The 13,069-nt window shown below is 35.1% G+C and overlaps 1 protein-coding gene across 1 annotated transcript in view; it reads right to left on the minus strand.

Annotated features, from left to right (window-relative positions):
- LOC150089081 (uncharacterized protein CG3556-like) overlaps positions 1-4,206 on the minus strand; it is a 37,574-nt gene extending 33,368 nt beyond the window's left edge. Inside the window, exons 1-2 of the mRNA XM_090370400.1 lie at positions 4,094-4,206; positions 1,687-1,943 (exon numbers count right to left, since the gene is read on the minus strand). Coding sequence (XP_090226526.1) covers positions 1,687-1,943; positions 4,094-4,206 — 370 coding nt within the window. The remainder of the gene's footprint in view (positions 1-1,686; positions 1,944-4,093) is intronic.
- Between the last annotated feature and the right edge of the window lie 8,863 nt (positions 4,207-13,069).

Raw genomic sequence — 13,069 nt, forward strand, 5'->3', positions numbered from 1 at the left:
TGAACTATTCGTGTGCTTCACTCACGAGACCAATCACTGCGCCACTCAGTATGGTGAAACTAGAGACCTCTAGTGACAACACAGTGACATGCAAAATGATCTACAGTGCCACATTTGAAAGCAAAAAATTAGGAGGCATTACTTTCTTACTGGTCCTCATATTTATTGAAGTATTAATATAAAGGATGCACATCCATTATTAAGACTACAACCTGTGTCAGATCCCTATAATGAGCATTACTAATGTACTAAAGCTACAGTATAGAATTATTAATATAAATATAGGAAAAAGCTATGGTAATATCCCCTTGTATAAGGCAATGGTCAGGCCACACCTTGAGTACTGTATACAGGTCTGGAGGCCTCATTTTAAGAAGGATGTAGAGCTGCTGGAGCGAGCACAGAGAAGGGCAACAAGATTAGTGAATGGAACAAAGGGTTGCTCTTATGAAGAAAGGCTTAAGTTTTGCAAATTACAGCGTTTAGAGACTAGGCACTGCGAGCTGATCCGATTGAGGTGCGAGCTGATCCAATTGAGGTGCATAAAGCCTTGAATGGTTTGAGCATGCTCAATGCTGATGGGATTCTTCCTCTTGCTCAAAATAATCACCTGAGAGGGCATAAATTCAAATTGAGGAAAGACAGTTATAGGATTGATGTGCGGAAGTTTGCCTTTAGAGAGTGGATGGTTGATTGCTGGAAAAAAGTTCTATCTGCCATAGAAGTTGATAGCTTAAATACATTCAAGGTAGAACTAGACAAATATTTGGAGTGAGTGGAAGTGAAATGAGAAGGGTTTTTTTTTTTGGTTGATGCTACATAAGCTTGCTTTCTTGCATCACATGCCTTTACTAATGCTAATAACAAGTAAAATATGGGCAAATATGAAATTTTTACTGCATTAAATGCTTTAAACTATAATGTAATTGTAATTTTTATGTACAAGAATACAAATGCAAATACCCATCTCTCCATGTTTTCGTTATTGAACTTTATTAAACATTATTAAACTGCAGAAATGTTTGTTGCAAAGCGAAGAATGCATTTCTCAAAATTGTTTTATGAATAGCACCACAAAAGTGAAATTAGTAAGAGTTATGGGCTATCCTCATCATCTCCCTCCATTAACCTTAATACAGTAATAGGGATAAAATTAGAGTGTCATTTTATGTAGCAGTACTATGGGAAGGAGGAAGAAACTGTGAGGTGCTTAATTGATTTTGGTTGTTGTTGTTTTGGTTTTTAGGAGCATTAGCAACTAAGGCCATATTGCTCCGGGAATATGCGGTGGTCATTCCCTGACCTTTCCGCATCGTCCGTATTTGGTGGTGATGGGATTGATTTTGGTGTGGTTGTTCACCATGTTTCTTAATTTCTTATGTTCTTCACATTTTTTTAACCAGGAATCCATTATGAATTTAATTTTTTTCTGATTTTCACTGTATTCTTTAGCAGACCTTCACTATTATAGAAATTATCCCTGAATGAATATTGACAGATATATTAGTGTACTCCACTATTATTTAAATAACTTATCCTTAATACTATTCTATCCAAATATTATTCTTTTACTTTTATCTATTAAATCCACAACAGAAAAACATTAAAAGAGATTACACTAAAGAACATATAAGATATCAAAGCTGCCTTATGAAAGAATAGTATTTGGAAAAAAACATTTCTTACCTTTCCAGTATGGAAGCTGTATTTCATTATTCAGTATATTACCTAGTTTTCTCATTTGTGACGGTGTTAATTTTTCTCCTGCATTGCAGAGAGTAAGGAGAATTAGTGGGTGGGTGGATATAGGATCACTTGTTGCAAAACTCTTCAATTTCTCTACTAAGTTAAAGCCATAAAAATCCTTTGGATTATGACAGACTGTCAGCAGTGCATTTATATACAAAGCTAACTGATGTGGTGGAAGAGAATAATTTTGATTGCTACAAATGGAAAACAGAATATAATTCTTGCATTTTCAATTCAAAAACATATATCCAATAATGCATTTTCACGTGAGTAAACAGTCTGATTATGTAAACATTAAATCTATAAAGTTTTATTTTGGTGGAAATTAAAAAACAAGGAAAATTATTCAAATATACCATCTAATTTTATTTGAAAAGGAACAAAAATTACAATTATTGGATAAAAAGACAGTTGTTATTTAATTGAAAGAAATAGTTATTAATTAAATTAAAATTCCTGGACTATCCCTTTAAACCTAATACTGTAAAATGGGATTAAGTATCTATAGATCCTACCCTTTCTGAACAGCAATAGCCTGCCTAACTCTCTCAGTAACCTGGCTGCAGGCTAGGGACTAGTTTGTATTTGCAGTAGAATTCCAAGTCCCCTGATAAAATTTAGCCTCAGGGGCTCACATCTGGTGAGTATGGGCTTGGCACACCCAGGGTCCTGAGCTGGATATCATCATTCTTCTCTTTCTTGGTGATTTCCTCTCTCTCTCTCTCTCTCTCTCTCTCTCTCTCTCTCTCTCTCTCTCTCTCTCTCTCTCAGGGTAACTCAGAATTTTTTTTTTTTTTTTTTTTTTTGCCTGGTGCAGCAAAAGTCTCAGGCTTCCTTGCACCATATGGCTAATAATGATAATTACACTGTAGAAAAACAGTTAGTCAGACAATTTAAGGATTATCTCAATTGGAATATTATTTCTGAAGAACAAAAACTCTCAAAAAGCTTTACAGAAGAATTTCATAAAAAGATTAACTAGAATCTAATTTCTAAACATCAAACTATCTCTGAAGAGTTATTAAAGAATATGCAGATAAGTTAAACTGGGAATCTATTTCAGAGTTTCAAAGATTATCTGAGGAATTTATTTGAGAATTCAAAGGGAAATTAAACATGAAAAAAAGTAATCAAACACTTAGTAGTACATTTTTTCTGATGAACTAGATATATAAATTATAACTAAATATCAACAGTTATCAGAAGATGCCATTGAACAACTACTAGACAAATTAGACTTGATACCACAAAGTACAAATCACTAAGTGAAGAATTTATAAATACATATAAAATGAAAATAAACTGGTGTGATATTGTTCTAAATCATTCATTAAGCAATGAATTCAGACACAAAAATTATAAAAGGTTAGTTTTATATATGCTAGCAAAATTATGTATGAAATAAAATAGCTTGAAAAAAATTATGACTATTAAATTGCAAATATTCTTAATACAAATCCTTCCTACTGAAAAGTAATTAATTTAAGAATAGACTTTGAATACAATGTAAATAAATTTAAAACAATTAAAAAAGATCTCTCAAAATTGAAAAATTCATCTCATAGCAGAAGTTTATGATGAGGAAAGAAATTTATATGCCGGAAAAGTTTAGACAAACCTTAATTTATAATGATATTAAAAATTTTAATTTAAAAGATGATTTTAAATTAATTTACCAGGGGTTACAAAATAATACTGAACATGTATTTTATTTTGATTACAGAAAATAGTTTTAAAAAATAGTATTTATTCTGACATGTTATTTATTGAAAGTCACATTAAAATTGGATAATTAGTAAAGGAGTTATAGCAGTTAAATTAATTATTTTCTTAAAAATGAATAATTTTCTTAAAAAACATAAATAATTTTAATTTTTTGATTTTTGAAATTATTTTAGGAAAATGGATTATTTTAAGGGAAGAAGGAGGGGGTGTGTTTAGGGAGAGGTGTTTTTTTACATTTGCAAAAGTGTACGTTGTCCTAGAATTTCTATACTGCTCATTCTATCTTGCAGTAGACCAGTTGGCTATGGTGGCATAATAGCAATAGCTATCATAGCCATTTATAGCCAACTGATGGCCATGGTGGCCTAATATAAATTATATCTATGTTTACAGTATCTTCAGAATCTCCAGCAAGGGTAAAATATGATTTTCCAAATAAACCTATAATTAGGCATAGAAGCGAACTTTTTTTTTTGTGTCTTACATGCACCTGTGCAACCTTACCCTTCAACTAACATCAGGAACTAAAATTTAGCTTTATAATCACTATCAATGAATTTTAGTAGCTATAAATTACACCTATCATTATTTCTGTAAGAAATGGAGAGCCACAACTTACCGAAGCATTGTAACAGCCAGCTGAAGTTTCAGTTGTTTGGCAGCTATTTCTCCATCATAGTCCAATGATGATGGTGATCTACTCTTGGACACATTTGCAAGGTACAAGGCCATCAATGCTCTGTGAGTTTCTTTTCCCCAACTCCAGTCATCATGCTGACTCCCTAAAATAAACTCTATTGCGTTCCTTGCACTTGTCAAAATACCTTGCACTGCTTCAATACCCTTATCTACAGAGAGAGATATTCTGTAGTATTTCATGGAAGATTTAAATAAATTGACACTTTCTGTGACTTTATGATAAATAAATACAAACAAGCACAAAACACTAAAAATATACTTGGTACTTGGTTAATTTGGAGAAAATTAAGACACAAAAGTGAATAGAATTTCAGGTTGAATGTTTTTGTGAAAAGTTACAATATGAAGGACAACATGAATCATTGAAATGAAAGACAATTTCCATAAAATGTAAACAGGGAACTTTTAAATAATTAATAAATTTATTAATTTTGAATTTAGCTGGGCACAAAAGGGCACATAGCTTGTAAACAGGCTATAGGGGAGATCTGATTAAGGTTCTGAGAGGAGAACTGTAAAATCGATGAAAGCAAAAATTTTCACTGTTATGATTCCAGAACTAGGGACCATAAATTCAAATTGTGGAGAAAGAGATCTAGAATAAGTTACTTTTTTTATATATTTATTTTTTATTAAATTACTTCACTAAAATGTTGAAAAGAGAACCAAGTCCTACTAACGGCACTTGCATCCCACATGTATTGATTATGTCTGAGAATTTATAATGGTTTGACTATTGATGATTCTACTCAAGTAGCTGATAAACTGAATGAGTATTTTGCATCTACATTCACACATGAGGAGTTATTCAAGGAGGGGAATGTCAGAAGTTTATCAAACACTAACAGAGAGCCAAGTGATTTTGTAATAACTGAGAGCAAAGTGGACGAGCAATTGTTGAAGTTAAACATAAAAAAGGCACCTGGGGCAGATGGAATCTATCCAGTTATATTGAAGGAGGCAGCAAGGGAAGTAAGCAAACTCTTAGCCACAATTATGAGAGCATAATTGTCAGGCCATGGGGCCTTCCCTGCCTTAGAGTCAGGGAAGGCCCCATGGCCTGGAGATGTGAAAATGTATCCCCATTTCACAAAAGGGATGTAAAGGGTGACAAATAATTATAGACCTGTTAGTTTAACTTCTGTTTCGGGGAAAATAATGAAGTCATTGGTTAAAGAGGTGAAGGATCACCTAGACAAGACTACACCTACAGTAATAGTTCAGACACAGCATGGGTTCATTAAGGGGAATTCTTGTCTGATCAATTTGATTGGATACTATCAATGTGGTCACAAAGCAAGAAACTGGAGGCAAAAAATAATTTTGATATCATATACTTGGATTTCAGGAAAGCTTTTGATACTGCTGCACGTGGAAGACTGCTCTATAAACTGGTTTGTATGGTATTAAAGGCAAATTGCTGCAATGGATGAAAGGTTGGTTGAGTGAGAGACAGCAGAGAGTGGTAATAAATGGACACTGCTTTAAGTGGACTAATGTTATTACTGGAGTCCCCCCCAGGGTTTGGCGCTGGGCCCATTGTTGTTTTGTGTATTTATCAATGATATTGATGAAAGTATATCAGGTTTAATGTCCAAGTTTGCAGATGATACAAAGATACTGTTGTTAATGACGGTAAAGACAGTATGCTACTGCAACAGGATCTAGAAAAGTTAGGCAATGGGCTGAGAAGTGGCAACTGAAGTTTTTAACATTGACAAATGCAAAGTACTGTATGTGGGTAGCAGTAACCCAAGAGAAATGTACCAAATGTGGTACTACACTCAGGGCAGTGGAGAATGCAAAAGACCTGGTGGTAATTGTGGCAGCAGCATACTGTCATTACTGTTATTAACAACTCTGCAGACTTTTGTATCTTCTGCAAACTTGGACATTAAGCCTGATATACCATCATCAATATCATTAATGAATACAGAAAACAACAATGGGCCCAAAACAGAACCCTGAGGGACACCACTAATAACATTAGAGCAGTGGTCCACATAGAGCAGTATCCGTTGATTAGCACTCTCTGTCTTCTCCCACTCAACCATCCTTTTATTCATTGTAGCAACTTGCCTTTAATGCCACACTGCTCCAATTTGTACAGTAATCTTCCATGTGCAACAGTATCAAAAGCTTTCCTGAAATCCAAGTATATGATATTGGACATGTGCAAAAAAAGTATTTTTAATATTTATTGAAAATATTTATGAGAATATGATAAAACTTCAATTTTTAATATTGAGCATATTTAAAGTCAAGGTAGATAACTTACTGAATGTCCCTTGTAGTGTACAAACCCAAAAGAATGAATATAATGGTGGTATTACTACTTATACACTGATATTTTAAAGATGGAAGAAAAAGAAAGATTATAGTGAATTTCATGGGATATGAATTTAAAAAGAACTGTTTTTCATTACTTGGCATGTGTTATAATTAAAATTTTCTAAGCTAAACAGCACAAAACTTGAATGTTTTGTGCTGTTTGGCTTAGAAAATACTGCATAAACATGTAATAAAAAAGTAATATCAAATAAGATTTAGTCATAAGATTCACATATTTATTTTTTTCCAGAAAGTACATACAGAAATTTACTTACAGCATTCTCTTTCATCAGATGCACTTTTGCAATCCATCAATCCATCACAAAGCCAAGCTTTAGGGATGCAAAATGAATCATCACAACAGTAATAACTGTCAGGACAGTAGGTTATTAGCCCATAAATATTCCTACTGGCAATATTGCCTATAAGAAGAATTATTTTTTAAACAACAGTATGTTTTTTAAAGTTACTAGCTATTGCAATTTCACCTTTGTAATAGTAATACACCACTACATTTTTATTTCATTTGGTTGAACCATCATCAACTGCCTCCTGCACTCTCACACATATGCAGTTGGTTCTCATCTGTGTACATAACTGAAACAATTAGTTCGTTATATGTAACAATCAACACAGACCTCATACTTTGGGTGACAAAAAAACAAACAACTAAATAAAAGAGATAGCAATAGTATCCACCATATAGTGCAAGGAAGCCACAGACTTTTGCTGCACTGGCAAAAACAAAAAAGAAAAAAAACAATCAAATAGATAAGAAAACACAACTTATATGCTTCCCTTCTCACACAGGTAAGTATCTAATTGATTTTTGAATTTATTCAAACTGTCAACCTCAACTACCTGCGAGGGCAAATTGTTCCAGCTATCAACAACTTACTGGCTAAAAAAAAATGTTCTACAATCATCCTTAAGCCCTGAAGAATTCCAGAACTAGGGGTCATAAATTCAAATTACAGGGCTTGAGGTTTAGATTGGATTGTAGGAAAAATTTTTTTTTAGCCAGCAAGTCATTGATAACTGGAACAATTTGCCCTCACAGGTAGTTGAGGTTGATGGTTTGAATGAATAAATTCAGTCAATTGGATACTTACCTGTGTGAGGAGAGAAGTATATAATTTGTGTTTCTTATCTATTTGACTGTTTTTTTTTTCTGTTTTTGCCAGTGCAGCAAAAGCCTGTGGCTTCCTTGCCCTATATAGTAAATACTATTACTATCTCTTTTATTTATCTTCTACTGTCAGCCTCAACTACCTGCGAGGGCAAATTGTTCCAGCTATCAAAACTCTCTGGCTAAATAAAAAAAACTTCCTATAATGCAATCTAAACCTCAAGCCCTGTAATCTGAATTTATGACCCCTTGTTCTGGAATTATTTAGAACAGTGAGAATTCGACCTTCATTCATTTTACTGATCCATCTCAGAGCCTTATAAACCTTTAATTAATCAGGTCACCTCTGAGGTGTCAGGTTGCCAAGCTCTGTAGCCCACGTAATTGGAGTCTTTCCTCACATAATCATCCAGCTGATCTCACCATTCGAGTTGCCCATCTATGGACTCTTTCAAGAAGCTCAATGTTAATTTTCAGATGAGGTCTCCATACTTGAAAACAGTATTCCAAATATGGTCTTATAATTGCCTTATACAGTGGGATTATGACCTCCCTGTCTCTACAGGATAGTGTTGAATAAACCATTGATAGGACACCATGGGCTTTTCTGGTTGCCTGTGTACACTGTTCAGAAAACTTCATATCTGCCCATACTGTAACAACCAGATCTCTTTCCTCCTCCACTGTTTTTAATTCAATCCCACCAATTGTATAATTTATTTGTGGGTTGCTATTCTCCAAGTGTAAGACCTTGCATTTAGCAGCATTAAAACATATTGAAACACATTAAAACAGATTTAACAATTGACCATTTGGTCTCACAGTGGGGATAGGCACTCATCCCCCCCACAAGTTACCATCCCCACCACGAGGATGTAGGTCTCTACTATCTATTTATCTACATCTAACAGAAGTTAGTCCAGTTGTGACTGGTTCATAACTACACAAAACAAGACCCCTTCTATCTATATGTCATCACACAGTTCAATAATTTCATGCACAGGCGATGCAGCCAATACACAACTACCGAAGATGATGGCAATAATGCCTATAATGATATAATGATAATAATGATATTATTGTGGGTGACTATAACTCTTCGAGTTATAGTCATCCACAATAATTCTCAAAAATATCTGTTTCACCATTAACAATAGTGCTGCCATCCATTCATAACAGAAGTCTGCCATAATAATGGTCTTTGGTATTTCATTTCATCATTCTACAGGGTGTTTGAAAATTATGTATATGCATTTTAAAAATTTATATTTAATGAACAATATGTACCAATTTTTTTTTTTTTTATGTACCAATTTAATTTTCTTAAACTCATTTTGTAGCTTAAAAATAGACAATTTTTTTACAATAATTTAATTTTTGTTTTATTTTATAGATACCTCTAAAACGATGGAGAGTACCCAATTAAGTTTTGAAGAAAGCAAGACAATTATAAAATAGTATTGGAAATATGAAAATGTCAATGAAGTTTAGCATACTTGGAAATAAACATAAAGAACAAAAGCACCCACACATTTAATTTGAAAACCTTAACATATATTTCATTTCCCAAGCTATAATTGCATTCTGCAAACTTATTTACGAAAAGACCTAATCCTTTCATAAATAAACAAAAGCATTAAAATTTCATTACTCACAATATTTTTCATCAGAAGTATCTCCACAATCATCAGCTCCATCACATCTCCAACTGCGTTTAACACATTTACCATTGTCACACTGGAAGCTGTTATCATTGCAATGGGTTTTGTCTAGAAAATTATAAAAATTGACTTCAGTAAGATTAAATCTTAAAAATTCACATTAATAACAGTATTAATTAATAATCAATATTATTAAAATAGCTTAACGAATGTTCAAAAACCTGTTTCTAATGCACATTATTAAATATACAAGTACATACAGGTATTTTCCAAACAGTAAAACTGTAATATAGTGGACTTTACGGGGGATGGATTTAGGCCTTGACTAAATCCGATTGTCTGATAAATTAATAGAACAAACTTATTTACGAAAAGACCTAATCCTCACATAAACTTCTTTTATTTTACAAATATATGTGGTTTCAGTTCCAAAATCAATGACGTCCATTTCCACCTACAATCTGCCAAATATTACTTAATATTTCTGACCTAGTCTCAATTATCATTTTCCTTACCTATTACTCATCTTGGTTGTCCTAACTACACACCTATGATTTCTTTCGCTTAAAAGGTATTTGTGCATGTGCACAAGTGCACTCTGATATTTCTTGTCAGAGAAATCCTAATTTGAAATAATGTTTTTGAACTCCTCTGCTTAAAATCATCTGCCACATTCTGTTAAATTTGTGTTTCCTCTATTGTTCTCCAACTCTACTAATTATGCAGAATTCTTTATTCCCTTTCTCTGAAACTCAGTTTTCTCCAGAAAAATTTCTTAACACAGAGGAAACTTTCTTTGACAATTTTAATCTACAAAGTTCCATCTGGCTTCAGCTTTCTTGTTATGTGGACCAGGAGATTTAGATTCCAATGCATTTACAATTACTAATAACCTCACACAGCTTGTTCACTAACCTACCAGAACAGCAAAAGAATCTTAATCACGACCCCGATGCCCTTGATCTTTTTCTCACAAACAATCCTTCAAAGGACATGGTCAAGATGAGTGGTCCTTTAGGAACCTCAGATCACAAATTGGTGATAGTCTCTTCTCCAATGGAGTCTTTCTTTCATGGCCATTTTCAACCTTGTGTTGTGTGGCATTAATAATTAAAGGTGGGATGATCGATTAGATTTCTATTCTTCTTATACTAGGTTAGATTACCGTTTCAAAAATGTGATCTCTATGTTTGCTCAGATCGTAAATGAAATTATTCTTATGAGAATAATATCCTTAATTCTGCATTCCACCCTAAATCTCATTCTTAATGCTCTTATAAATCATGTAGATGCAGATATATAAACCCTTTATTTTCAATAAATAACACTGAACAACAAATTTTGGGTCATTAGCATTAGCATTAGCATTAGTAGAGGCATTTGATGCAAGAAAGCAAGCTTATGTAGCATCAGCCAAAAAAAAAAAAAAAAAAAAAAAAACACTTCCACTTCACCCCTCTGTTCGTTCAAAATACCTGTCCAGCTGAGCCTTAAACTTATTTAGGCTATCAACCTCCACCACAAGGGATGGAAGTCTGTTCCACCAACCAACCACCCGCTGGCTAAAGGCAAATTTCCGCACGTCTATCCTACATCTGTCTTTCCTCAATTTGAATTTATGCCCTCTCAGGTGATTTTTCTGAGCTAGAGGAAGAATCCCATCAGCATTGAGCATGCTTAAACCATTCAAGGCTTTATACACCTCTATCAGATCACCTCGCTGGTGCCTAGTCTCCAGACACTGTAATTTGCAAAACTTAAGCCTTTCTCCGTAAGAGTACCTCATATCTTGTTACAGGCATGAAAGTAAGTTTACTTTAGATTTTCGGGTGCTAAATACGGAAACAGTGCTTAAAATGGCAGATTGGCTCTTCTTTTCGAAAAAAGTAGTTTTTTATATTAATACCTAGTATTTTTTTATTTATATGGCTGTAAGATGTAGCTACGACTGTGCCTGAATCAAACACGTGACCTTTTTCGGCTTTCACTTGTATTCAGCTTTGGGAGCATCCCTTTTCACCATCCAACAATAATTCGCTAACATGGTGGCACTCCATTTGCTTTTGTATCTTTGTTCCATCACTGCTATGTCTTGATGGAAGTGCTCACCATGTTCGTTGCTGATGGCACTACAGTTTAGCAGGAAGAAATCCAGGTGTGAGTGCAAGAAATGCAACTTCAATGACTTGTTGCACCCCAGTTTTTCATAAGAAGTAATGAGATCTTCCACAAGCTGTCTGTAGTTGCTGGCTTTAACATTTCCAGGAAAACCAGCCAAAGCAGTTGGAAAGGCTTTCCACGATGATTTCCCTCAATCACTAAAGACACCTTCGAACTTTTTGTCTTTGAAAAGTTGCCTTATTTGTGGACCAATGAAAATGCCAGCCTTAATCTTCTCTGTACTAAGTCTTGGGAATTTCTCTTGCAAGTATGTGAATGCAGAACCATTCACTTCCAAAGCCTTCACGAAATTTTTCGTGAACCCCAATTTGATCTGGAGTGGTGGAAGAAAAACTTTATTTGGATCTAGCAGAGATTCAAATGCTATGTTCTTCATTCCAGGTTTTAATGATTTCTGTTGAGGTCAACTCCTCTATTCGCAGGACATATCCTTGGCACGACTCTCGATCACAGAGAAAGTAACAATACTTAGTGCAACCCTTTTGTAATCCTAATAAAAAGGCGATTACATTTAAATCACCACACATCTGCCACTCATACACTGAGTGGAAAGAAATCATGGAATACCTACCTACTAACTGGTAGGTCCACCTTTCGCGGGGATAAGGGCAGTCACATGGTGAGGCATTGAGTCCTCTAGTTCACGAAAGCGATCCACAAGTATTTCCATCCATGGGAGCTGCACCACTGTCCATAATTCCATCGCATTCTTTGGTGGAGGATCCAAAGCTTGAAGAGACCTTTCCATAGAATCTCAAAGGTGCTCCACAAGGTTCATGTTCAGTGAATGGGGAGGCCATTTCATGATGGTAAAATCTGCGGAATGCTCTTTGAGCCGTGTTCAAATCAACGTGGCTCTGTGGGGAGACGCAACGTCATGTTGAAAGAGTCCATTGCCCTGTGTGTGCATGATGACCATAAAGGGATACAGATGGTCTGCAAGGATGCACACATAACCTGGATTATTGAGAGATGTGTCTAGACGTAAAAGAGATCCCAAAGTGTGCCGCCAGATATGCAACCTCCTGTCTGCTCGAAATAACCGTAAACGGGAGTCATCCGGACCAGGAGATCCATCTCCATTCATCCAAGGTCCAGTGCCAATCCTGTAACATGGTGTTAGCAATGGAACTCTAGTGGGTCAGCAGCTTCCATAACCTATTGCGGTTAATGATCGCCTGATGGTCTTGGTGGAGACATTTCTGAACCTCCCTCGTTGAAAGTGATTTGTGCCACTGTCACTCTCAGGTTGGCTGAAACAATGAGAGACAGATGGGCATGTTCACCCACCACCTTTCTCCTCCCACAGATAAATGTGACAACTCCACTGGAATGGACATAAGCCCTATGTATGACAATACTACCGGACTTGACATTCACCTGGACCTGACACTAATAGTGCTCAAGATCATGAACGATCTGATATCAACCACTGGAGACGGACAGAAGATGGACAGCACAGTCGGACCTGACACTGATGGACTCGAACCAACGTGACATTGACCTCATCACAGACTTGAACACCTATCAGGACCAGATATTAACCAACTGACGATGAGATGAGGCAGTTTGCCCCTGGCACCCACATGGGCGA

This window comes from Mastigoproctus giganteus, chromosome 3 (assembly GCF_048544385.1).
Source record: "Mastigoproctus giganteus isolate SK-2022 chromosome 3, ASM4854438v1, whole genome shotgun sequence".
Taxonomy (NCBI): domain Eukaryota; kingdom Metazoa; phylum Arthropoda; class Arachnida; order Uropygi; family Thelyphonidae; genus Mastigoproctus; species Mastigoproctus giganteus.